General features: G+C 44.5%; 1 protein-coding gene across 3 annotated transcripts in view; it reads left to right on the top strand.

The window, feature by feature from the left end:
- LARS2 (leucyl-tRNA synthetase 2, mitochondrial) overlaps positions 1–27983 on the top strand; it is a 167809-nt gene that overhangs the window by 104066 nt on the left and 35760 nt on the right. For all 3 annotated transcript variants that reach the window (XM_074403996.1, XM_010336992.3, XM_074403995.1), the window contains 4 exons: positions 3787–3885; positions 8028–8165; positions 24435–24535; positions 27713–27895. In XM_074403996.1, the coding sequence (XP_074260097.1) occupies positions 3787–3885; positions 8028–8165; positions 24435–24535; positions 27713–27895 (521 nt within the window). The remainder of the gene's footprint in view (positions 1–3786; positions 3886–8027; positions 8166–24434; positions 24536–27712; positions 27896–27983) is intronic.

Genomic DNA, 27983 nt, shown 5'->3' with positions numbered 1-27983 from the left:
AAATGTTCTCTTCTCCGCTTTGCAGTTTTCCAATATAGTGACGGTAACAACAGTGGAAATTTTATCACGAGTAGCAGAGCAGTAGCTAAGGGAGCAGGTGTGCTCAGGGGCTTCATTCTTTCATATGCTGAAGCACCACGGTTCCTTCCTCCTCATTTTAGAAGTGGGATTAGGTTTTTCTGTCAGTTCACTGGCATGTCTCAAGGGTGCTTTTCAGTGACGCCATATCAGCTAATTAAAAAATAGCAGATAACAAGTTCCAGTATTTTCCTTCTTCTGTGGGGAAGCCGTTTTTCTCTGCCTTACAGATCATGATGAGGATATTTTAAAATAATTTTGTATCCTGCCAGTATAGAGCTGAGTTACTAGGTTGACAATCAGGTAGCCATATAGTGTAATAGGGAGTCTTGAGCTGGGAGTCAGATCAGTGATGGATTCAAGCCTCTTAACTAACTGTCTAGCCTTGAGAAAGTCATTTACCTCCTCTGTGCTTGAAATCCCTCATCAGGATCTAAAATGGCCCCAGTGAAGGGCTGTTCAGAAGACTAGAATTAACACATGTAATCCTGCACAGTGATACCTACTAGGCATTCAATAAATGGACACTTTACGACCATCTAGCCAGGGACTTGCCAGCCATCCTCCCAGGTCCTCACTGAGGCAGTTTTGAAATTCAAGATGGACCGTGGAGGCAGGTATACAGGAAGGCCCAGGCCGCTTTAAGGTAGAAATGCTGGCTCCAGGAGGAAAATAGTACACCCTGTTTGTTGAAGCACTGACAAAGGGCTTCCCTACCAGAGATGCTGGCGGCCTCCATACAGCACAGCAGTTGTGGCCTTGTTGATGAGGATAAGATTTCCTGCCTTGTCTGCAGAGTGACTGAAGGGCAGAACTTAGGCCTTGGTGTTGGGCAAGGCTCCCTAGATGACCTTAACGAAGATCTAAGGCTGAGAGAGCCACTGAGCCAGTGTGGCCAAGTGAGGCAGCCCAGTGGTACAGACTGCAGGCACCAGAGCAGATGGGGCTTCCCTACTCTTGAACTACATGACCTTGGACAGGTTTCTTAACCTCTCTGAATCCTAGTTACTCATCTGCAAAATAGGGATATGAGTAGTATAGGTCTCATAATCCCCAGGGATAATGGTGATTAAATGAGATAATACTTTTGAAGTACTTGGCTCAGTTCTTACCACCCAGTATTATTATCATTACCATTGGAGCTAATCCTGATAACGTTACTACCATTATCTGTCAGTTCTATTCCTCCTGCTTGTCACATAGCATCTTCCTTATCACCTAGTTTTTAGTATTAGCAATAAAAACATGTTGCCTTCAAGTCCAGCAGGACTCTTTTTTTTTTTTTTTTTTTTTTTTTTTGAGACCGAGTTTTGCTCTTGTTACCTAGGCTGGAGTGCAATGGCGCGATCTCGGCTCACCGCAACCTCTGCCTCCTGGGTTCAGGCAATTCTCCTGCCTCAGCCTCCTGAGTAGCTGGGATTACAGGCACACGCCACTATGCCCAGCTAATTTTTTGTATTTTTAGTAGAGACGGGGTTTCACCATGTTGACCTGGGTGGTCTCGATCTCTTGACCTCGTGATCCACCTGCCTTGGCCTCCCAAAGTGCTGGGATAACAGGCGTGAACCACCGCTCCCGGCCCCAGCAGGACTCTGAAGAAGGAAACTGGCATTGCAAATGTGAGCCAGCTGTTGATTCCTTTTATAAATTGAGCCCAGTATTTTCTCCCTCACTTGGACCTCACTTGCACAAGGTAAGTGAGGAAGAAGAAGTCATCTTTATTTTCTAATTATTTCCCAAAATAGCATCTGCATTCTGGTTGATTGCTCTCCAAATAAAAAGACCTGGCTTTAATTCAGAGATGCACCCGAGATGAGCTTCTTAGAGCAGCTCTGGATGGTGGGAAGCTGGATTCCCCGAGGGCTCTATCTATAAAGCTTCTGCTCTTAGAGACCGCCACTGTTCCCATTGGGAGGTCCCCTGATTAAATGCAGGGGGTCCCAAAGCCCTGCCAGATCTAGGGCTCCCATGCTCTCTGCTCAGCCACTGCATTTAATCAGCTGATGAGGGAGGTGGGGGAGTACGTGGGGGTAATATTTGTAGAGCTGGTATGAACTACTTCACAAATGGTAGATATAAATGCAACCCTTCCTTTATTTTTAAATTAAAAATACACCCAAACCCATGCATGTTAAATTAGCAGAAGATTTATCAGTTCCTCTTGGGACTCCTCATCCCTTCTCCCCAAATTCTCCAAGAACCCCCGAGGACTTACACTGCCCAAAGTGTGATATTTGGAACGGCAACGAGTCTCACATCCATGCCTCAGAAGGGAGAGCCTGGTATGGCTTCCTGCTACTCCAGAAGGCCCTATTGATAGCTGGCCCTGTCCCTCAGACCGAAGGTACTGAGTCTCTGCTGATCCAGGCCTTGAGGAGTCTACAAGGGGGCCAAGCCCCATCCTGTGCTAGGCTTGACTAAGGGTACTTTCGAGTTCCTAGGTAGTGTGGCTTTTGGCATGTGGTTCTTTCAGTCCCACAGGCCCACAACTCTAGGAATCTTCTTAAGAATGAGTATATCAGCTGGCTGCAGTGGCTCACACCTATAATCCCAGCACTTTGGGAGGCTGAGGTGGGCAGATCACTTGAGGTCAGGAGTTCGAGACTAGTCTCGAAACTCCGTCTGTACTAAAAATACAAAAATTAGCTAGGCATGGTGGCATGTGCCTGTAATCCCAATTACTCGGGAGCCTGAGGCAGGAGAATTGCCTGAGCCCGGGGAAGCAAAGGTTGAAGTGAGCAGAGATCAAGCCACTGCACTCTAGCCCAGGTGACAGAACAAGACTCTGTCTCAAAAAAAAAAAAAAGAATGATTGTAATACTTGGGCCCTTGTGAGACCTTGGCCCTTCTGGACATGTCCATCCCTAGAACAGGGATTCCTTTTTCTTTTCAACCCTTCATACATCAAGGATCTCACTTTATTCTCTGTCTTGAACACCAGGGCTTTCTTCACCCTTCCATAAAGAGCCTACCTTTAGGCAGTGGTCTGGTAGTAGATATATAATAACTAGCTTTGAAGGGGGGTCCTGATTTCTAGCATTTGCCAATTTCTGTGATGTACATACTCCCATTGGGGCCAGTTTTACGCTACCAACTTGCCGTCTTTTGTCAGGATGTTATGAAGAGATGCCAACAATTGATTTTCACAGGGTGGCATGAGCTGGCTGCAGCAACGATCGCCTTTGGGGCTTCCAAGGTGGTTTGTCTTCCTCAGGCCATCCTGGTAGATTTCTGCACCTGTCACCCTAGAACAGAAGTAGAAAAAAAATCCAAGTTTATTTTCCACACATCTCCCTATATTTGGTTCTCATTTCTCTTCATGCATTGATTGGCTTCACAAGCATCACACCGTAGGCACTGGCAAAGGCAATCTTGACATGCCCAAACAGAAGTTAATGCACAAAAGAGATACCTAATCCTGTTTTATCCTTTTGGGTGGTGAAGCTTTCTACCAGATTAAATTCAGAGAAGTGGAGAATAAGGCTTTTAATTGTTGAAAATTGAAACTTTTATTTTGTAAATTTCTTTAAAAGATCATGTACTGTACTGTATAAAAAGAGAATTTTCCCTGAATTGTCTTTTCATATGTGGCTTTATTCTTATGACATTTTAAATTCATACTTATTATCATAGCTGTCTCCAAAGCTGGTGGAAAACTGCATTAAAATTTAAAAAGAAACCAATTGATGAACTTCATTTCTTTCTTAGGTGCAAGGGAGCAGCCAAGAGAGAGACAGACACGATGGATACCTTTGTTGATTCTGCTTGGTACTACTTCAGATACACTGACCCTCACAATCCACACAGGTAAAAACGTCCCTGCTGACATCCCTCTGCGCGCGTCAGTGTGGCTCCTCCCAGAAGCAAAGACCAAGATGGAATTAGACATGCAAGAGATTTCTTCGGGGACATCCTGTGCAGATGAAAGAGGAGAAGAGAGGAGTGTGCAGAAAGGGCTCTTAGACCACGATGGAGCTGACAGGTGTGAGACGAGAAGAGAAAGGAAGGAGGAGCGGGTGGAGGAGCCACAGGCCACAGCGTAACTCTGAGAAAGCCTCAACCTGGCCAGTGGGAAGCCCCAGGCAAAGCTTGTCCATTAGTCCCCAGCCAGGCTAAAGTGGCTGTGGTCCAGCCCCTTCCTCTAGTCTCCTGGGAGCATGCTGGGGGAGCAGCCTGGGCTGGCAGGAGCACACCAGAGCAGGTCCACAGATGCAGCAGCTGGAAGCTGTCAGCCAACTGTGCCTCTCGGTACAGGCTCTCTTAAAGAGAGTGCGCTACATTATTAAGTTAGATTATTCACAGCCACGTAAATCCCAAGTACAACACAAATACACAACAGAAAAAGGAAGGCAATGCTAGTGTAATACCCTCCTTGCAGTGAATGCCATTTGTATAATTGTAAAGATGTAATGTTATTCATTTAACTGAAAAGAATGATGTGACTCTACAGGGAAGGTGGCAGGTGGGGAGAGTGAGAGAGCTCAGAAGCGTCACCTCTGACCTCATAGTCAGTAGATCATTTCCTAAATTGATAAATCAGTAAAGAATATGAACATTTTTTTTTTTCTCAATAATTGCCGGGAGAAACAACCAAACGAATTAAAAGTGGCTAAAAGACAGGCCTGAGGTGAGGAAAGAATTGGGGCTGGGGACCACTGTTACCTTTCAGGACCATTTGATTTTTCAGCTGTATTCATGTGTTTCTTTGAACCAGAAAACAACAACAACAACAAGAAACAGATTAAGGGAAAGAAAGCAGTAGGTAGCCTGGTAAAGAGAGAATGAGAGCTGAAAAAAAGCTATTCCAGAGCCCAGGAAAAAACACAGCATTGTGCTTGAAAGGGCCTTGCCTGGTTGCCCATGTCCATGGCAGAAACATTCTGGAAACCCATTACCTACATATAAAATATTCCCCCCATTCGTGGTTCTAAAATAATATGTTTCTAGTGAGACAGGTACTCTGGCCTCACGCTGCTGGAGTTGCAACCTGCAGTATTGTGATTCTGTAATCTGAGTTCATTTCAGAAATGAGGGGGATCCTGGTCGGGTGCGGTGACTCGTGCCTGTAATCCCAACATTTTGGGAGGCCGAGGCAGGTGGATCACCTGAGGTCAGGATTTGGAGACCAGCCTGGCTAACATTACAAAACCCCGCCTCTACCAAAAATACAAAAATTAGCTGGGCGTGGTGGCACATGCCTGTAATCCCAGCTATTCAAGAGGCTGAATAGCTATTCAGCAGGAGAATCGCTAGAACCCGGGAGACGGAGGTTGCTGTGAGCCGAGATCATGCCACTGCACTCCAGCCTGGCGACAGAGCGAGACTTCCTCTCTAAAGAAGGGAGAGAGAGTGAGAATGAGAGAGAGAGAAATTAGGAGAGTCCTGAGTGAAAGATACCCTGCTAAGGCAGGAAGGATACAAGGTGACGACTGTGGCTGGGAACCATCAGCATGGCCTTCTCTGGCCCACGGAGGGGCTCCCTTTAGGGCCTTCCCTCTGTAAGGGGCCTTTGGTGCATTTCCTGTAGTAACACCTAATGGCTTAGAATGCAAGTGGAGTCAGGCTCTTCACCTTCTCAGAGAGCTTCAAAGGAAAGCCTTCACACAGATGAGAGAGACTCCAAGTTACCATGGTGGGAGAGAGCTCCTGCGACTGTCACAGCCCCCACTTTGCGAATAGCAGTGAGCACTTCATTTCCCCGGTGACACGATGTGGTTAGCTTCAGCCCCGGTGCGAGTTCTTCCCAGGGTGGTTTCCTGGGTGGATCATGGATCCAAGCTGTAGCTACTTGCAACATTTCACTCCTTAATTTATCCCCAACTTGTTTTCCGGCCAAATACCATCCTTCACTTCCCTTTCTTTTCTGTTGCCTAGATTGGCAGTTGAATTTCTTTAGAGAACTATTTTTCACAAAGAAAAAAAGTGTTTTTTAGAAATGGTATCAGAATTCCGGTGCAGTGACTGGAGAACACCAAAGTACATGAAGAGGCAAATGTGTGGTGGTGACCAGGCTCCTTTTTCTAACCTCAGAGCTGAAGCCAACCAAGACCATCCTGGGGGAAAAAGTGGCTTGAGGTGTCGGGGAGCCAATTCACAAATATTTGAAGTCCTCCAAAAGCAAAGGTTTACTTGATTGGCTGACCTCAAGGGACAGCATTACCTTGGCAACACAGAGGTCTGTCGCCAGCCAGTGCCACCCCCTCCCGCTAAGGGTCCCAGCCAGAAAATGGAAATGGTATTTCCTTTCCTCACCGGTATCCATGAGGACCTGAGAATATGAGAAAGCCTTTCTGTTAGCATCTGTTGGCCAAAAAGTATCTGTTAGGTGAGAGAGAGTTGACTGGGCTATTTTATGACAATTCACCCTAAATATGCTGCATCGCATTCAGTAAGACGTATACAGGCTCTTGCTGACTATATTTTCAGGCTACTTTAAAAAAACAAAATCGAATTTCTGTTTTGAAATAAAGATTTATGGCTGGGAAACAGTGACTCATAGCTGTAATCCCATAACCTTGGGAGGTTGAGGCAGGAGGATCATTTGAGGCCAGGAGTTCGAGACCAGCCTGGGCTGAACATGGCAAGACCTCGTCTCCACACAAAAAAATTGTTTTTAAAAAATTAACTGATGGCCCAGTGCTATGGCTCATGCCTGTAGTCCCAGCACTTTAGGAAGCTGAGGCAGGCAGATCACGTGAGGTCAAGAGTTGGAAACCAGCCTGGCCAACATGGTAAAACCTCGTCTCTACTAAAAATACAAAAATTAGCCAGGTGTGCTGGCAGGCACCTGTAATTCCAACTACTCAGGAGGCTAAGGCACAAGAATAGCTTGAACTCCGGAGGCAGAGGTTGCAGTGAGCTAAGATCGCACCACTGCACCCCAGCTGGGGTGACAGAGTGACACTCCATCTCCAAAAAATAACAATAATAAAACCAGAAAAGAAAAAATTAGCTAGGCATAGTGATGTCTGTCTGTAGTCCTAGATGCTTGGGAGGGTGAGGGTAGAGGATCACTTGAGCCCAGGAGTTGGAGCTGCAGTGAACTATGATTGTGACACTACACTCCAGCCTGGGTGACCAAGTAAGACGCTATCGTTAAAAAAGAAAAAAAAAATGTTTTTTTGTGTGTGTGCAGATAAATTAATAAATAAACATTTAGTATCTGCATGCTAATCTGCATTGTAAATACCACACTGCCCTCTATTGGTAGGAACTCCAAAATCTCAATTGTCTAATCATGATAAAAATTAAAGTGAACCTAGATAGTCAAGTGTGCATTATAGCAACAAGTCTTTTTTTATTGTACGTTTTCCTCTTGTCCTCATTTTCTATGCAAACTGCATTGTTGAAATACATCAGTAATATCTTCTGTAACAATTTTTATAATTTTATAAATTAACAGATCTGAGTTTTTTATTTTATTGTATAATGTTTTCTCATATATATTTATATATATAATTATACATTATAGATATCATAGATATATATGGTTTTTTTTGTTTTTTTTTTTTTGAGACAGAGTCTCACTCTGTCGCCCAGGCTGGAGTGCAATGACATGATCTTGGCTCACTGCAACCTCTGCCTCCCAGGTCCAAGCTATTCTTCTGCCTCAGCCTCTTGAGTAGTTGGGATTACAGGCGCCCACCACCATGCCTAGTTAATTTTTGTATTTGTAGTAGAGACAGGGTTTTACCATGCTGGTCAGGCTGGTCTCAAACTCCTGACTTCAGGTGATCTGGCCGCTCGATCAGGTGATCGAGCTCCCAAAGTGCTGGGATTACAGGCATGAGCCACCACACCCAGCCTTCTCTTATGTTTCAAAAAGAAAGTCATTGTTATTCCCTGATACAGTTCATTTCGGGGTATATATGTATTACAGTAGGTCTGTTTATTTTACGCAGTTGTGACAAAGTAGGTTTTAAAAAATGCCCATATCTCTTTTTTTACAGCCCTTTTAACACAGCATTGGCCGATTACTGGATGCCTGTGGATTTGTACATTGGAGGGAAAGAACATGCCGTCATGCACTTGTTCTATGCAAGATTCTTTAGCCATTTTTGCCATGATCAAAAAATGGTTAAACATAGGTAAGCATTTATTCTGCTTAGCAAAAGAATTCAGTTCCATCAATAGCAACTTTAAGCAGGTATCAGCTCTTCTGAAGCAAGGTAAATATATGTAGTAGAAGAATACTTTTTTTGAGTGTGCTTTAGAAGTCATTGTCAGCCTTAACTGTTTGAGGTCCATTTATGTTGCTTAGTCGGTTCTGGCATGTGATGCTGTTTGCTTGTATAGAACCTAGCCTTCAGCACTTCTCTGTTTAAGTGAGCGAAGTAATTAAGAGTTGTACCTGTGGCCGGGCGCGGTGGCTCAAGCCTGTAATCCCAGCACTTTGGGAGGCCGAGGCGGGTGGATCACGAGGTCAAGAGATTGAGACCATCCTGGTCAACATAGTGAAACCCCGTCTCTACTAAAAATACAAAAAAATTAGCTGGACATGGTGGCGCGTGCCTGTAATCCCAGCTACTCAGGAGGCTGAGGCAGGAGAATTGCCTGAACCCAGGAGGCGGAGGTTGCGGTGAGCCGAGATGGCGCCATTGCACTCCAGCCTGGGTAACAAGAGCGAAACTCCGACTCAAAAAAAAAAAAAAAAAAAAAGAGTTGTACCTGTGAGGCAGAGAGGGGTGGCCCATAGCGTTTCATAGCATCTCGTGTGAGGTCGTGCTTATCACCCGGCACTTCTGTGTCAGCTCTGCTCCTAAGCTTGGCTGAATCCCACCTTGATGCACCCCTCTGAAAATGTGTAGGGTGGATTCAAAGTAGAGAATCACATTGTAAAAACATCAGTAAATTCTTTTCCTGTTGGCCTATTATAATCCTTTTCTCATAATGTTCAGAAAAATACATGCGTATTTTTTTCCCATGAAATGTATCATATATAAAAATATTTAGTACATTATACAATTCTTTAAGTACATTAAATATGTAATTTTTATATATGCACATACATGTCCCACTCCTCAGTTTAAGAAATAGGTAATTACAGGTACCTTAGAATACCCAAGGTGCCCCACTTCCATTGTATGTCCCTTTTTAACGCCCAACACCTCACCCCAGCTAATACCAATCCCGAATTTTTAAATTTTTAACTCCTCACTTTCTTGCTTTTCTTTATAAATGTATCATTTCTGCATATATTTTTCAACTATAAATTATCTGGTTTTCCTGTGTTCGAACTTTCCATAGGTAGAATTATATTTCAGGTATTCTGTCTTACTTTCCTCACTCAGCAGTTTTTTTAGATTCAGCAGTGTTGATGGATGAAGTTATATTTCACTCCTGTTTCGCTGCTGCATGATACTGCATTATATGGAATGAAACTTCCAACACAGAACTCAGTCTGTGTATCATACCACCGTTAATGGTGGTTGGACTGTTGTGTGCAATTGTGAACAAAAGTGCTATGAACCTTTTTGCATATGGTTCCTGACTTAAGTGTCACCATTTATTTAAAATGTATACCTAAGGGTAGAATTGCTCGATTGTAGGATGCACATTTGTTCACCTGTCTTGAGAAACGCCAAACTGTTTTCCATAAGCCTATACTCCCACTAGTAGAAATGAGCGTTCCCATCACTCTACACTTTCATCAATGTTTTGTACTATTCAGCTTTGAAATTTCACCAAACCAGTGGGTATATAATGGTTCATGTTGTGAGTTAAATTTGACTTTCAAGACACTTAAATTTTTTTTTTGATTTTTGCAGGTACATAGGAGGTATATATTTATGGGATACCTGAGATATTTTGGTACAGGCTTGCAATGGGTAGTAATCAAATCATGGAAAGTTGGGTATGCATCCCTTCAAGCATTTATCCTTTATGTTATAGGCAATCCAATTATATTCTTTTAGTTATTTTTAAATGTTTACGTTATTATTGACTATAGTTGATCTCTTAATGAAGTTTATCATGTTTCATAGGATTATGAATCTCTGTGATTAAATCCCTGTTTGTGTCCTATGCTTTTATTTTTTCTAGATTTTTTCATCTTTTCTTGATTTGTGAGGGGTTCTTTAAACATTCTTGATAGCCGGGTGCGGTGGCTCAAGCCTGTAATCCCAGCACTTTGGGAAGCTGAGGTGGGTGGATCACGAGGTCAACAGATCGAGACCATCCTGGTCAACATGGTGAAACCCCGTCTCTACTAAAAATATAAAAAAATTAGCTGGGCATGGTGGTGCATGCCTGTAATCCCAGCTACTCAGGAGGCTGAGGCAGGAGAATTGCCTGAACCCAGGAGGCGGAGGTTGCGGTGAGCCGAGATGGCGCCATTGCACTCCAGCCTGGGTAACAAGAGCAAAACTCCGTCTCAAAAAAAAAAAAAAAAAAACATTCTTGGTAACTACTCCTTTTTCAGCTGTATGTATTCCAAGTCGTTTTTTCCTAGTTCTTGGCTGGTCTTGTTTTTATGATCTCTTTTGATGAACAGAAACTCTTAATTTAATGTAGTAAAACTTTAATGATCTTTCCCTTACTATTGCTATTGCTTTTGGTGTCTCAGTACTGTTAATGGAACAGTCCATCCTTTTCCCCTCTGATGTGTAGTGCCCTCTCCATCATAAATCAAGTTGTTGGCCGGGCACAGTGGCTCATGCCTATAATCCCAGCACTTTGAGAGGCTGAGACAGGCAGATCACCTGAGGTCAGGAGTTCGAGACCAACCTGACCAACATGGAGGAACTCCATCTCTACTAAAAACACAAAATTAGCCAGGCATGGTGACACATGCCTGTCATCCCAGTTACTCGGGAGGCTGAGGTAGGAGAATTGCTTGAACCAGGGAGGTGGAGGTTGCAGTGAGCCGAGATTGTGCCATTGCACTCCAGCCTAGGCGACAGAGCGAGACTCCCATCTCAAAAAAAAAAAAAAAAAAAAAAAAAAAAAAAAAAAAAAAAAAAAATCAAGTTGTCATGTATTCAAGGGCCTATTGATAGGATTTTTATTCTGTCTATTGGTCTGTTTGCTTTTAGCTGTGCTGGTTATTTACTTCCTTTGTTACTTTAATTTTCCAAGTCTTGATATCCAATCAGGGAAGCCCTCCTACTTTGTTCTTTTTCTGCAAGAGAATCTTGGCTATGATTAGACCTTCATTCTCGTATGTAAAGTTTAGATTGAGCCTGTCAAATTCCGCAGAAGTATCTATTGGGAGTTTAATCAGAATTACATTGAAACTGTATGTTTACCAGTGTCTTCCCTCACTCTTCCTTCTTGGATTTCTGACCTTAACATCTGAAATAATTTACCTTGTATCTACAATATATTCTTTAGAATGTATTTTCTTTAGTGAAGGTTCATCTGTTGGGGTGGGTTTGTGTGTGTGAGACAGGATTTCACTCCTGTCGCCCCATGGTGTGACCTCCGCTCACCGTAACCTCTACCTCATGGGCTCAACTGATCCTTCTGCCTTAGTCTCCCAAGAAACTGTGAGGACAGGCATGTGGCACCATGCCCAGCTAATTTTTTGTAGAGACAGTTTTCGCCAGGTTGCCCAGGTTGCCTAGATTGCCTTGGCCTCCCAAAGTGCTGGTATTACAGACGTGAACCACCATACCAGATTATTAGATCTTATTTGTCTGAAAATATATTTATTTCAAGCTTATTATTTTAAACCTTATTTTAACAAGATAGTTTCCTTTAGTATAGAATTCTAAGTTGACAGTTTACCCTCAGTACTTTTTCTGGCTTTTGTTGCAGCTGTTGAGATGTCAACAGTAGCTATAGGTTGGTGTGTCATTCCTTATTAGATGATCCATCTTTTCTCTGTTTGCTATTAAGGTATTTTCTTTGTCCTTAGTTTTTTGAAATGTATCTACTATATGTAAATATGGATTTCTTTTTCTTTATTCTGCTTAGGATTTTGGCTTCTTAAATCAGTAGGATGGGTATCCAAACGTTCTCCATCATCTTAGAATATTACCTCTTTTTCATCCCATTCTCCCTATTTTCTTCTTTTGTAACTTCGATTAGGTGTATTTTGACCACCTGAGTCTATGTTCCATGCCTTTTTGTTTGTCCTTTCACATTTTTTCTATTTCCCCAGGCTGAATTTTGAGTGATTTTTTTTTTATTTGTTTGCTTGAGAAGGACTTACACTCTTGTTGCCCAGGATGGAGTGCAGTGGCGCCATCTCGGCTCCCTGCAACCTCCACCTCCCAGGTTCAAGCACTTCTTTTGCCTCAGCCTTCCAAGTACTAGGATTACAAGCATGCACCATCATGCCCAGTTAATTTTGTATTTTTAGTAGAGATGGGCTTCCACCATGTTGGTCAGGCTGGTCTCGAACTCCTGACCTCAGGTGATCTGCCTGCCTCGGCCTCCCAAAGTGCTGGGATTGCTGGCATGAGCCACCACACCCGGCCAATTTCTTTATATCTATCTTCCAGTTTCTAATTGTCTCATCGTCTCTGACCTGCTGATTAACCCATTCTTTGAGTTTTTAATTTTAATTATTATATTCTTCATTTCTAGAAGTTCTCAGTTTTTAAATTTTCCTTTATTGTTTTTATAGTGTTTTCTTGATATATTTCAAGCCCTTATTTTCTAAAATTGATTAAACATAACTATTTTGTATTATCTGACTGACAGTTGTATATCTAATGTCATCCTGGGTCTGATTTAGTCATTTCTTGTTCTGTAGTTCTCACTCATGATGTCTAGTTCTTTGGGGGATGGGGTACAGGGTGTTTTAACTGACCTTATATTTCTGGAACCTGTTTTTCTAGGAACTCTTTGTAGCCTGTCTTTTAGAGGTGATTTTGTGTTAGCTTCTCCCTGTTGCCTGGAGATGCTACCAATCCAAGACCACTTTAAATTGAATTTTCTGCTTGAGGTTTTTAGGACTGTATAGGTAATACGAAGACAGTCCCAAATCCACATGAGGGTCAATTTCTGTTTACAGATTCTCAGGAGAAATACTTTTCTTTCCTTCTACACATCACCATGGTCAAGACAGGCGAGTCACCTTGTTTGTCTCTTCTAACCGCAGGTTTATTTCTAGTTCATTGACGATTCCTGTCTCGTTTGAGGTCTACTTCTAGACTCCCAAGATTGTTCAGGCTTTAGGTTTCGTGTCGCATCTTTTGTGTATCAGGCCATACACAAACATTTATGATCACAGGGGTTCCACAGGTGCCCCAGGGGTGGAAGCTGGCTTCAGGAACTGTGTTTTCCTGACTTGGGTTTTGTTTGGTACGGTTTGGTTTTGCCAGCTCAATATATTTTATATTCCAACTGACTTTTTCACTTGTTTTTCATCAGGACAATAATTCAGCCTCTCTTATCTGCTGTATTACCAGAAGCAGAATTCCTGGATTTTATTTTTTTTTTCAGTTGTTGTTACGTTGTTTTTCTGTTTGTTTGTTTAATACAACATCCTTTAGAATATTTTTTATTACAGAGAAGAGGGGAAATATCTGATTATTTCCCTATCCAGATAACCCATGTTGACAATTTTAAAAAGCTAATATATTTCTAAAACATTTTTTTTTTTTTCGAGACAGACTCTTGCTCTGTTGCCAGGCTAGAGCGCAGTGGCACGATCTCGGCTCACTGCAACCTCCACCTCCTGGGTTCAAGCGATTCTTCCACCTCAGCCTCCTGAGTAGCTGGGACCACAGGCACGTGCCACCACGCCCGGCTAATTTTTGTATTTTTAGTAGAGATGGGGTTTCACCATGTTGGCCAGGATGGTCTTAATCTCTTGACCTCGTGATCCGCCCACCTCGGACTCCCAAAGTGCCGGGATTACAGGCGTGAGCCACCGCGCCCGGCCATAAAACATTTTTTGACTGCACAGAAAGTGAGCATTCTTGTCTCCCTCCCTGCACACCAGCCTTTAGCCCTTTCCTCAACTTTTAGGTTTCTTTTTATTTCTTCTAGGAAATACTTTGCCTATATCCACATGTGTTTTTATTGATACGCTCATTTTAAATGTTGCTTATATTGCATATATGTCCTTTGCTTCTTTGACTTAATAATATATCTTGGTGGTCTTTCCATATCACCACAGACAAATATCACATTCTTTTTAATGTAGGCATAGTATTCTCTCATATGAATATACCGTAATTTATTTAAGTGGTCACCTATTTTTCCAATTACTTTTTTTTTTTTTTTTAAAGTCCAGCGACCCTCTTTATTGATATGCTTAGCAAATAATTGGGAGCTTGTCTGTAGGCTCAAATCCTAACACTGGGAATTATGGGTCAAAAAACATGTGTCCTTAAAATTTTGATAGCTAGAAAAATATATTACTTTTTGTTTGTTTGTTTTGTTTTTTGAGACGGAGTTTCACTCTTATTTTCCAGGCTGGAGTGCAGTGGTGCAATCTTGGCTCACTGCAACCTCCACCTCCTGGGTTTAAGTGATTCTCCTGCCTCAGCCTCCCAAGTAGCTGGGAGTACAGGAATGAACCACCATTCCTGGCTAATTTTGTATTTTTAGTAGAGATAGTGTTTCTCCATGTTGGCCAGACTGGTCTGGAACTCCTGACCTCAGGTGATCCGCCCACCTCTGTCTCCCAAAGTGCTGGGATTACAGGCGTGAGTCACCACACCTGGCCAAAAAATGTATTACTTTTAAAACTTCCGTAATGCAGACAGAAACCCAGTTTCATTAAAATGAAGCACATTAAAAGCTCCTTCTCTTCACCCAACCCTTGGACCAGGTGACTGACTCTGCACATGCATGCATGGATTAAAAGAAGTCTACTGTACAGAAAATTTAATTTAGGGTCTAAATTAAATTCTTAAAATAATTTTATTCTCATCAGTCCCAGAGAACTTCATGTGTAAAAATAAACTAGTGTGCATCAGAAAGACACTAAAAACATTAACAGCATCACTCCTCAGGTAAATACATTTGTTAATATGTTTATACTTTAGGTTCTAGAATTTACTAGTTCTGCTTTGCATTTCTTATGTCTGGAAACTAATTTACCTAACTAGATAAAGATTGTCCTTGATGATAGGAATTGTGTCCTGTTACTGTCATACTCTCATAGATATTGCACATTTTTAGTGATTTTTTTTTTTTTTTAAGAAATTGAGTTTAGGTTGGGTGCAGTGTCTCATTCCTATAATCCCAGCACTTTGGGAGGCCAAGGCAGGTGGATTGCTTGAGGTCAGGAGTTCGAGACCAGCCTGGCCAACATGGCAAAACCCCACCTCTACTAAAAATACAAAAATTAGCTGAGCATGGTGGTGTGCGCCTGTAGTCCCAGCTACTAGGCTGGCTGAGGCATGAGACTTGCTTGAACCTGGGGAGCAGAGGCTGCAGTGAGCCACCATTGCACTCCAGCCTGAGTGACAGGCAAGACTCTGTCTAAAAGTAAAAAAAAAAAAAAAGAAAAAAAAATTGATTTTAATCCCTTGAAACAAACAGACAAAAGTTTATGTTCTTCAAAGGAAATGTTCTGCAGTGTGTGCAGTTGCACACACGTATGTTCTTAGCTACTCCAGAAGCTGAGATTGAGGCTGAGATGGGAGGATTACTTGAGCCCAGGAGCTTGATTCCAGCCTGGGCAACATAGCAATACCCTGTTTCTTAAAAACAACAACAACAACAAACAAACAAAAAGGGAAATGTTCTCCATGGGCTAGGGAGAACTGATTAGGACTCAAGTTTAAAGATCAAACACAACTTGAGAAACATCCCAGGCCGGGCATGGTGGTTCACGCCTGTAATCCCAGTACTTTGGGAGACCAAGGTGGAAGGACCACTTGAGGCCAGGAGTCGGAGACCAACCTAGGCAACATAGTAGACCCCATCTATGAAACCAAAATTTTATTAAGCCAGGTATGGTTGTGCACACTTATAGTCCCAGCTGCTTGGGAGTCCGAGGCAGCAGAATTACTTGAGTTCAGGAGTTCGAGGTTGCAGTGAGCCGTGATTGCCACTGCACTCCGGCCTGCGAAACAAAGTAAGATGCTGTCTCCCAAAAAAGGGGGTAGGGGTAATATCTCCTTGTGTAGGTCTGGAAACAGACCATATGTAAGTGATGTCTAGCTCCTTAACAGTAGAGCGTATTTCTGCCAGTTTCTGAACAATTTTTTGTGGAAGTAATAAATTATTCAATGGCCAAGTATCTTAAGGTATTAAGACAGGGTCTAGCTATTTTTATGACTTCTTTACAATGGTTTAAGACTGTATTCAAGGAGGAAAAAAGGTTTGCAGGATTCTGATATAATTTTAAAATGCACTTTCAAGGATGACTTTGTTTTTACTCAAATGCATTGCCAATTTGCAGAGCCTCCAGGTAGCACCTGGATTTTGCTTTACCATCCACTTTAAGGAACAGCTGTATGGTGTCAATTGAATTAGACCTATGCAGTTTTGTGTTTTTAAATCTGTTTTTAAATTCTGTTAAATATTCTGTCCCCTGCTTCCCTCCTACAAAAGAGACTTATTTTAAGTACTGAGGAGGCTGACCTTTGAGAAAGGTACAGACAGCCATCTTAACTCTTTCTCAGCGCTGCTGTCAGCATTGCTGTTGTTGAAGTACATCAGGGCAGTGACAGCCTCTGAAAACTCTCCCAGAGCATTATCTCTTTCTTAGAGGTGTTTTGGTAAACCAGTCAGCCACACATGAAATGAAAATCACCAGCTTTCTGTGATGAGTAATTTGGAATTCTACAATCAGAATTTTCGAAAGTCTCCAAACAACTTTATCAAGCTGGGCCAGGAGGGAAAATTGAGACCTGTCAACCACATGTGTATCTCTGAAATCTGTCTACATCAGAATTCCCTAGTCCATTTCTGTATTCCCTTTGGTTAGCATTGCCATTTCAGGAGGCTCTTTGTGACAGCAGTACAGCTATTTCACTTTAGCTTTGCATTTCTGAGCCGCCTCAACCCTTGCCTCAAGCAGCAGCACTGGAACGGGAGTCCAGAGACCTCTGTTCCATGTTCAGTGGTGCCCCTAACTAGCTGTGTGGACAAGAAGCAGAACTCCTTTGGGTCTCCGTGGCCTCACGTGTCAGGAACTCAGTTACCTCTGAGCACCCTTTCACTCTGATTCTAATTTCTTCAAATATAGACAGCAAAGGTTTATGTCTATCTAATCATCTTTCCTGTTTTCTAAGAGTCATGAATATTCTTTTTCGTCACCTGCACATTTAGTTTCACCATTCCTAAGAGGTTGGCTTCCAAGTTGGGTGTGCCACCGCACAGGACAGCAGGTGCCTTAGTCGCGTGGTCTGAAATACCAGGTTAATTATTAGCCAGGAATTAATGTAAGCAGGAAATCCACAAAAGAAGATATATAGATGATTAATAAACAGTTTATCATACTATAAAATGATCAATAAACATCATACTATAAAATGTTTCCTGCCCAGCATGATGGCTCACACCTGTAATCCCAACACTTTGGGACGCCAAGACAGGAAGATCATTTGAGTGCGAGCTTTCGAGACCGGCCTGAACAACACAGCAAGACTCCACTTCTATGATTAAAAAATTTTTTCCCTCACTGGCAAAGAAATGTAAATTGCTCAGCAGTGAGATGCCATTTTCCATGTAGCAAGGAAGCTAGCATAGGTGCAGCACTCCCATATATTGCAGGAAGTAGCTTGGAAAAATCTTTCTGAAAAGCGTCTTGGCAATACATAGTGAGCCTTAAAAATATTTGGTTTTAGACGCACTAATTGCACTGCTAAAAATCTATCCAAGGAAATAATCAGAAATGCAAACTTATGCACCAAGATGTTCCTGTAAGTGTCGTTTTAAGTAGATAAAAATCTGGATACAATCTAAATGCCCCAAAATGCTGAGACAGGGTAAATCAAGTTTAATCCGTCTACGTGGACCACACTTCTAAAACCCTTTACAATTAAATTACAAAAAATGTTTGATAACATGGAGAAATTCATCTAAAGTAATGAGAAATAGAAAAAGCAAGCTACGGTTTGGTTATTTTTGTCTTTATGTGTACATGCACATATATCACATACTCAAAGCAAGGGAAAAGACTGGAAAAACTTACACCAACATGTTAACACTAGTTATCTCTGGGTGGTGAACCCAGTGTACTTCTGATTTTTTCCAGATTTTTTGCAATGATTATGTAACCTTGTCATTTACAGTATGGTATATATTCTGAAGAAGGGAATGCGCTGAGCCTCCTGCCTTGGTTGTGGGTGTGGGGTAGGCACCAGCTTTCGGCTTCCCTCCTTCTGGTGGTTAGCACCAGGATGAAAGAGAGGGGGACACAGCACAGTGTGGGAACATGTCGTGGCCCATCTCCCCTGAATGAGATCAGGAAGCCTTTTCTCTCCCTTTGTGGGAGACCGCTGTAAACATGGAATCTTGTCACTTTTTGTTGGAGCTCCGTAATGCAACTTAGACAATTCGCCAAACTGAATGCAGTCAACAGAAAGTGATGGCTTTCAGAAGCCAGCCACTCTCAGGTGGCTCCCATGCGAAGGACAGCCGCCTGCTGACCATGGAGAGCACAGCAGGCCTCCATCCACAGAGCTCTCTCCTCTGTTTCTCTGATCTTGCCAGAAACCGGGCTATTGGGAAAAGGAACAGGAAGGGAAGAGAAGCTCTGTTTGGGTCCTGCTGTATTAGGAAGCCCTCCTTCTGTGCTACTGTCTGGCTGCTAGGAAATGGAAATGGTGATATTTTAAGAATTATGTGACATGATGGCCCTGGGCACAGAACAACCCAGAAGAGGAAGGTAAACTTAGTCTGATTTAATGAGAAGTTCAATTTGGAGCACATTTTCAGACCTACAGCCTTCAGAGATCTGCAGCCTGGTCGGCCACTGTCCCAGCAGATGAGGAGAGTGGCATCAGGCTCTCTGGGGCTTCACGAGTAGGTAAATGTCATCTGCGGCAACTGGGTGGGGCTCTGATGTGTCCTGAGATTCTCTGCTCATATTGTAATTAGCACATTCCTTGTATGCAGTGATTTTTTTAAGAGCACTTAAAATAATCAATGTTCTGAATTTCCTTGTTTATCCTAATTATTAGCAGCTCCCCTCCCTCCCTCCTTTCCTCCCTCCCTCCCTCCCTTCCTTCCTTCCTTCCTTTCTTCCTCCAAGTGGGACAAATATGGCCTTCAGTGCCCAGCAGCGACCAATTGTTGCAGTTTCTGAATGAGTGCAGTCTAAACTGATGAAGAAATCATGAAGCTGTCCCCACAGTTTTCATCATTGTGCTTACAGGTAGCTAGCTGTGCTTCAGTGCAAGCAAGCATGACCTACCTCCAAGGATGTACTGAAGGCGTAGTAAGAAAGCTGACTCAGATAAACCCAGGGACTTCTTCAAGGCAGAGGCCCTGCCTAATACTCCCGCGTCTGATGGCCCCTGAGTCAGAAGGGTTTGTTAGTGATTGAGAGTTGCAGATTTTCCAGTCTTTTGAAGGCCCCTGCTGCGCATAGTCGCTGTGATGAATGGACAACTCAGCTGCTTACACAAGTCTGTTCCCAAGTCCCATCTGTTGAGTGAACAAAAGGGAAACACATTAGCCCAATTGTGAATCTGAATAACGAACTTGGCAATGTGATGTGACCTCTGCTCCGTCAGGCCTGGGTTCCGAGTCCAGCAGGGCCCTTGATGTCCTTTGTCCTTCATTCCCGTGCACCATGTGCCTCCATATCACACTTGGTAGTCTTTCTTGTAGTGTTGATGGCTATTTATGAGCATGTCTTGAGCTGCCTGTTCTTATTGTAAGCTCTCCAAGTAATTGCCCGGTACTGTGTACTCAATTGTGATGCAAATACATGTTGAATGAATAAACAAGTGTGACTCATTCAGAGCTAAACTACACATGAGAGTAGACAGGGCCAGCTTCAGCCAAGGGAGTGAAAACCAGATTCCCAGCGCCCTGTGGCTCATTCCCTAGCTCCCTGGAAGAGTGGAGGGAGTGGGCAGGCAGCACCCCTTTCCCCGCTGTGAAATTCCATCTGCCCTGCTCTCCGTCTCTTGCTTCAGCTGCTTGGGATCTTTCAATGCACCCCTCCCTGCAAAAAGGTGGTGCCCCTAGCTGGAAAGTATGGCATCCAGCACCTGCCCCTTTACTCCTCTCTTTCTTCCCTCCTCTCTTGCCCGCACTTTGCCCTACCCACATCATCCCCCACCCCTGCTGTTGGTGGGTTTATTTATTCATTCACTGAAACAAGCCTGATTGCGTTTAAGCTTGACTGAGTTAACATTACTGAGCGATTATTAGGAACTGGGGACTGAGAGTGGCCTCAAGGATTTTCAAGGCCAGGAGCAGTGGCTCATGCCTGTAATCGCACCAATTTGGGAGGCCAAGGCAGGATTGCTAGAGCTCAGGAGTTCAAGACCAGCCTGGGCAACATAGTAAGACCTCATCTCCACCAAAAATACAAAAAAATTAGCTGGCTGTGGTAGTGCAAACCAGCTGCTTGAGGGGCTGAGGTGGGAGTATCACTTGAGCCCAGGAGACTGAGGCTGCAGTGAGCTATGATTGTGCCACTCCCCAACCCCAGCCTGGGTGACAGAGCAAGACCCTGTCTGAAAAAAAAAAAAAAAAAAAAAAAAAATCATTCTCCTCCTCACAGGAGAAAGACAGGTAAGCAGCTTACCTAAATACACCGTAAAATGTAACAGCTGCCAGATACAATTATAGGCACTACACAGGTTGCATCAGGAAGGAGAAGTGACCAGAAGACACCTTCCCAGTGGAGATGGCCTTGGAGGTGAGCCAGGAAGGAAGACTAGAGTTTTGATAACAGTTTGGGAAACTGCGTGAGTAAGGACATGGAAGCACGTGTAGGCAACATTCGGGAGAGCAGAGGGAGTGGCAGGGGACGGAGAGAAGTCCTGGGTGGCCATTCGGAGGAATCTGGACTGACTGGGAGGAGGAGCTCTTCAAATATGACTACATGTTTCCTTTCCTTTCCTTTTGTTTCTTTTCTTTTCCTCCCTCCCTCCCTCCCTCCCTTCCTTCCTCCCTTCCTCACTTCCTCAGAGTTTCGCTGTGCCACCCAGGCTGGAGGGTAGTGACGCAATCTCAACTCACTGGAACCTCCGCCTCCCAGGTTCAAGCAATTCCCTCCCCCAGCCTCCCGAGTAGCTGGGATTACAGGCATGCGCCTCCACACCTGGCTGATTTTTGTCTTTTTACTAAAGATGGGGTTTCACCATCTTCGCCAGGCTGGTCTTGAACTCCTGACGTCATGATCTACCTGCCTTGGCCTGCCACAGTGCTGGACGGCAGGTGTGAGCCACTGTGCCTGGCCCACACTCTTTCCTTTCCGCCCTCACAGCTCTGAGGCATTGTTGCCAGGCACTGGTTTGGTTCAGTGACCGTAAACAGGCTGACTCCCCAAGGGCAGGGATTGCTTTGCCCAACATTGTATCCCCAGTGCCTAGCTGAGTGCCAGACACATAGCAGGCACGAAATACTCACCTAAGAAATAAGTGATACATTTCACATCATAACTCTGTGCTTTCTGATAATATGGTACCAAGAAGAATTCTGAGTCTCATTCTGAGCACCAGGAGGATGTCACTGGATCTCCAGAAAATGAATGCTCCCGCCTGGTGTCCTGAACGTGAAATGCTTAGTGCGTTATCAGCAGATATCTCCATGAATTGATGAGTGACATCTGGGTGGTTGTAGGCGAGGGCCGTGGGGGTAGTTGGCCAGGTTTTGGCATCCCTGCTCTAGATGATCCATCTGAGATAGGCCCTGCTGCACTGCACCCCTGGGAGAATACAGACAGTCCAGAAGAGCTTCACCTGTCCAGTCGTATTGTTGGGAACTTTCAGACAGTAGATGTCTTCGTGTAACTAGCAGGCCCTGGTGTGGGTGCACTGCTGTGGGCCTGCCTGCCAGTTCTGGGGAAAGCCTCCCAGGTGCACATCCCCTGAGAGCCCGCACTCAGAAATGGCTAGAAATGGGTTAGAAACACGCAAATGAAAGGATGGTGTTAGCAGTCAGACAACAGGGGCCCGCAGTGAGGAGACAGTGCCTGGAAGTAGGCAGAGATTGATTTCACGGTCTGCTAATTGGGCTGAATGCCAGTTACACGGGTGTGTTTTATATTGTGAACATTCATCGTCATACCCCTAGGACTCACACTTTTCAATATGTGTGCTGTACTTTGACAGTTTACCTAAGAAGTTTCAAAAGATGAGGCCAGAGAAGTTAGAGCCATAACTGGGGCTCAACAGTTGGGGTTAGTGAGATTTGGGCAGGTTGCAATTCTGTCTGTTCTCGGAAGGTGGCAGTGTTGTGCCACTTGATAAAATGCAAGACCAGAGAACAGGATACCTTGGATTCCCAGCCCTTTCTTCAGGCTTAATGCTGCTTTTTTTGTTTTGTTTTGTTTTGTTTTTTTGAGACAGGGTCTCACATTGTTGCCCAGGCTGGAGTGTAGGGCATGATCTTCACTCACTACAACCTCTGCCTCCGTCCCAGGCTCAAGCAACTCTCCCACATCAGCCTCCCGAGCAGCTGGGAGGCGCACACTGCCACACTGGCCAACTTTTTGTATTTCAGTAGAGATGGGTTTTCATCGTGTTGCCCAGGATGGTCTTGACATGCTGACCTCATGATCTGCCCGCCTCAGCCTCCCATAGTGCTAGGATTGCAGGCGTGAACCACTGCATCCGGCTAGCGCTGCTGATTTTAATCATCCTAGCTGTCTTTATCTTTGAATCGAGATCTTCCCTTCTAACTTTTGTCCTAAAAACACCTTTAAAAATTTCTCTTGAGCAACCAAAGCCATGTACTGGTGATGTTTGTGAAGAAGGTCACTGGAGCTCCAGGAAATGTGTGCTCCTGCCTGATGTCCTGAACGTGAAATACCTAGATGTGTGTTATCAGTGAATCATTCTTTCGAGTTTGGAATAAGACCTGCTGAAATGCTTTACAACCGAATCAGGCAGATTCTTAAGAATAAACAACTGCAAATTTGCAATAATTTCACTGTGAAGGTCAACCAGTTCTTATCCTCTTAAGAGAAAAAGTTCATATGTCACTATTTAGACAGTAAGATTATAACTAAAAATACTTTTTAAAAACAGGCACTATAGGCTGGATGTGGTGGCTCAAGCCTATAATCCCAGCACTTTGGGAGGCCAGGGCAGGTGGATCACCTGAGGTCAGGAGTTTGAGACCAGCCTGGCCAATATGGTGAAACCCTGTCTCTACTACAAATACAAAAATTAGCCAGGCATGGTGGCAGGCGCCTGTAGTCCCAGCTACTCGGGAGGCTGAGGCAGGAGAATTGCTTGAACCCAGGAGGCAGAAGCTGCAGTGAGCCAAGATCATACCACTGAACTCCAGCCTGGGTGGCAGAGTGAGACTCTGTCTCAAACACACACACACACACACACACACACACACACACACACAAAACTAGGCACTGTAAATAAGTTATAATCCATTCATATTGCCACTAGGTAACAGTTTAAAAAGTGAGATCTATGTGAACTGCTTTGGAGAAATCCATTGATATCATTTACTGAAATAACATAAAATATACATAAGGTATATTTAAATCCCAAAAAATCTATAAAACCATGTGTGGGAGGTATATATTTATGTATACAAAGGCATTGAAAAAAGTCTTCACTCTTTTGCAGGGATGTATACCAACTATAAATAAGAACTTCCTCCTGAAAGGAACACAGGCCTAGAAAGGAGTGGTAGTGTTTGGATTTGAACAGAAGTGTTATATTCATGTATGATGTGTATGCTTTAAAACGTTTTTTTAGGCTGGGCTGGGTGGCTCACACCTGTAATCCCAGTACTTAGGGAAGTCAAGGTGGGAGGATCACCTGAGGTTGGTAAAACCCCGTCTCTACTAAAAATACAAAAATTATCCGGGCATGGTGGTAGGCACCTATAATCCCAGCTACTTGGGAGGCTGAGGCAGGAGAATTGCTTGTACCTTGTAGCAGGAGAAACTCCACCTCTCTAAAGCAATTCTCATGCTTCAACCTCCCAAGTAGCTGGGATTACAGGCACCCGCCACCATGCCCAGCTGATTTTTTTGTATTCTTAGTGGAGATGGGGTTTCACCATGTTAGCCAGGCTGGTCTCGAACTCCTGACCTCAGGTGATCCGCCTGCCTGTTCCTCCCAAAGTGCTGGAAATACAGACATGAGCCACTGCACCTGGCCTGAATTTATTTTCTTATTGCTTATTTCTTAGGAGCCATTTGTTTAAACTGGGTTTATCAGTGGCCTCGGTCAGCCCACCTGCTTTTATGAGGGGGCAGCTGCTTCTGCCCATTCCCGGTAAGGTCTATGTTGCTGGTTTCTCGATGTTTCATGTCCCACTCCTCCTCTTTTCCTGTCATCTTTCCTCAGGGAGCCTTTTCATAAGCTGCTGGCCCAAGGCCTTATCAAGGGGCAGACATTCCGCCTACCGTCTGGACAGTGTCTACAGAGAGAGGAAGTGGATCTCACAGGTAAGAATGGCCTGTCTGGTCCCATCCAGGTACTCCCAGAGAGCCAAGGCCAGCCCTGAGAGCCACTGAGCACACAGGTGTCTGCCTCTAGGGTGGGCGAGGATGCGGGAGAGGGACCCGCTGGCTGTGTGGTCTCTAAGCCTCAGCTCCCTCTGGGCCTGTAGCCCAGGAGGCTGATCCTGGACTGGCCATCTGCTTCTCTGCCCCAGCCCTCTCCAGCCAAGTGTCACCCCAGCTTCTGGCAGGGTTTTCATTTGTATGTAACAGAGTCAACTCGGGCATCACCTCCTATCCCAGCCCATCTTTGAAAGCCCTCCTCAAGGACAGAGCCCCCAGGCCCAAGAGACATTCTTCCAGAACTGGGGAGCTCCCGGTGTTTCTCCCCACATGGTCTAGTGGCACATTTCAGAACCTCGGGGCAGCACCCTGCCTACTCCCAGCGCCCTGGAGTAGCCCCTCTAGCTTTTCCCAGTACAACACCTCCCCCCGAGATCCCGGACTTCTCTCCTGTGCCAGCTCCCCCAAGCCTTTTCCACTCTGCCTTCTTCCCCTTCACCCTTTACATTTCACCCTTCATTTTCACCCTAAGGATCACTGGATCTCCAGGTGCCGTGATGAGATGTATCACGTGCACCCAGCACACACGTGGAATATGCGACATGTTAGAAGATAGGAGTGGGGTCAGGCATAGTGATTCATACCTATAATCCCAGCACTTTGGGAGGCCACGGCAGGCAGATCACCTCAGGTCAGGAGTTCGAGACCAACCTGGCCAACACGGCGATACCCTGTCTCTACTAAAAATACACAAATGAGCCAGGTATAATGGTTTGGGCCTGTAATCCCAGCTACTTGGGAGGCTGAAGCAGGAGAACCACTTAAACCCGGGAGGCGGAGGTTGCAGTAAGCCAAGACTGCGCCACTGCACTCCAGCCTGGGCAACAGGACAAGACATTGTCTCAAAAAAAAAAAAAGAAAGAAAGAAAATGGGTGGGGGCATGCAGTGTACATAGGGACAGCTATGAGAAACACCAGCCCTGTAACTATTACATTTAGAAAAACAAGTGCGTAATGGGTGAGATTAGGTCACACAACAACCCTGTAAATGGTAGGCAGCCTCTCCAGCCACGCGTTAGAGAGAGGATTTAGGGAATACCTCATCAAAGCAAAACATATCGAGGTTTGAAACGGTCCGTGGGAGAAGAAGCTGAAGAAGCAGAACTGGCAGTGTTTCTCCAGCACGGATGAGAGAGGGAAAGAGCTCAATTTAGGTGCACATAGAATTCAGCTGCACAATTAGTGAAGTGTTCTTTGTGATGGGCAAGGCTGCCCGTGTATCGGCGTGCAGTTTGTGCACCACACAAAAGAACCCAGCCAGGGCTGTGATTTCATTAGGGTGTGAAATGCAGCCATTTGTCCAGTCATACATTTCAGGGCCACATCTGCCAAAAGAGGGCAACGTTTTCTAACTTCTCAACTTCTCTGCCCAGAAAGATATATTTTTCCAAATCGCACAACAGTGTTTTCAGGTCCAGACACAGCCTGGGGCAAGGTAGAGGGGCCAGTGGTCCCCTGAGTCTCAGCACAGCCTGGATAAACCTCTTCTGGGGCTTCAGTCTCCCCTTCTCTGCTGTCAGGGAACCAGGCAGTATTGTGAACCTCTCTTCTCTTCCCACGGAGACTTGCCCGCTGGGTGAGAATACTTTTGATCAGCAAGGGCAGGCTTCTGTCTCCTTCATGGATGTAACACTCATGAAGTATGGAGCTGGCTTTTAGGTCTTCTCGGTCCCTTGTTAGTTTGGTTGCTGTTGGAGTCAGAGATTATTTGGCTGGAAGGAAAAGAAATCCACCCATCCCCAGTTGCAGGAAATAGAGCCAGGCCCCGCTGCCCATAGGAAGTCACCAGCCACTCCTTTTTCTTTCTCTCCTTCTCAGCCCTCTAGTTCCTAGTTCCTCTTCCTGCTTCTCCCCATGCTGCCCTGTTCTTCATCTGCCAGACGTGGATTCTGTTCTCCCCAGTTTCAGTGTACCGGGTGACCTTGGGTAGCACAGTGGCAAGTCTTGCTCCGCCTCCTTAGGACCCGATGGCTCCAGTGCTCAGCAACATTGAGGCAGAGTTTCTGTGCCTCTTACCTCCAGTTGGTGAGCTGCTCTGACTAGCCCCCAGTAGGGCTTGGCAACAAGGTCACCTCATCCAAATGTGGCCATTTGAGTCCTCTTCCGTCAGCGCCAGCCAGGCAGTGGTATGACAGTAGGGGAGGAGACACTTCCAAAGAACAGGGTGTGGGTGGCTGGCACCACAAAGGGACCGTCACATTTACCATGAGCCCAATAAGTGACTTCCACGTGCCCTGAGGGTGCACGATCTTGTTTTGGTGACTACAACATCGATGTGGGGACCAGGCCTCAAGGTGAAGTGCTCTCGGGTACTTTGCTGCTCTGAGACCCTGACAGGTCAGCTGCCAGCTTCCATAAGAAATCCTTAATCTGTAAAGAAAATGGCAACCTTGTGAGTTTTCAAAATTCTTTTTTACTTGCCTTTCTTGCATATAAATAATTTATTTATAAACTGGGAAATTGTTTTGTTTTATAGAAAAAGCTGGCACAGGCCGTTACAATTATACTGTTTATTCATGAAGGTTTGTGGGAGGAAGGTGGGCCTCATTCATTTAAAAATAAAAATACTGGCCGGGTGTATTGGCTCACGCCTGTAATCCCAATACTTTGGGAAGTGAGGCAGGTGGATTACCTAAGGTCAGGAATTCAAGACCATCCGCCTGATCAACATGGTGAAACGGCAGTCGCTACTAAAAATACAAAAATTAGCCAGGCATGGTGGCGCATGCCTGTAATCCCAGCTACTTGGGAGGCTGAGGCAGGAGAATCACTTGAACTCAGGAGGCGGTGGTTGCAGTGAGCCGAGATTGCACCACTGCACTCCAGCCTGGGCAAGGAGTCTTTTAAACTTTGTCTTAAAAATAATAATAATAAATAAGTACATAAATAAAAATATTTTTGTAACAACACAGAGGGAGAGAAAGCGGCTTGTTAAGTGAATTAGTGTGATTCTTCAAATGGACACTTTGCGTCGCTCACCAAGTTTTTTCTTACCGACTCTTTCTGTAGAAGCAATTCAGAATCACACATACCATACCTGTGGGTTATTTTGTCATCTAGGTTCTGTTCCTGTTCATGCAAAGACGAAAGAGGAGTTAGAGGTGACGTGGGAGAAGATGAGTAAGTCCAAACACAACGGGGTGGACCCCGAGGAAGTGGTGGAGCAGTATGGGATTGACACGATTCGGCTATACATCCTTTTTGCCGCCCCTCCCGAGAAGGATATCTTGTGGGATGTGAAGAGTAAGTCACCTTCCTCTTCCTGACCTGCTTCCTTTGTGATCTGCCCTGGACTTTAAAGGAACTTGAGGAAGGAAATGTCTCTGCTGAA

The sequence above is a fragment of the Saimiri boliviensis genome, chromosome 8 (genome assembly GCF_048565385.1).
Source record: "Saimiri boliviensis isolate mSaiBol1 chromosome 8, mSaiBol1.pri, whole genome shotgun sequence".
NCBI classification, from domain to species: Eukaryota; Metazoa; Chordata; class Mammalia; order Primates; family Cebidae; genus Saimiri; species Saimiri boliviensis.
The sequence above is the reverse complement of the archived record's forward strand: the minus strand, read 5'-3'. Positions and strand labels throughout refer to the sequence as shown.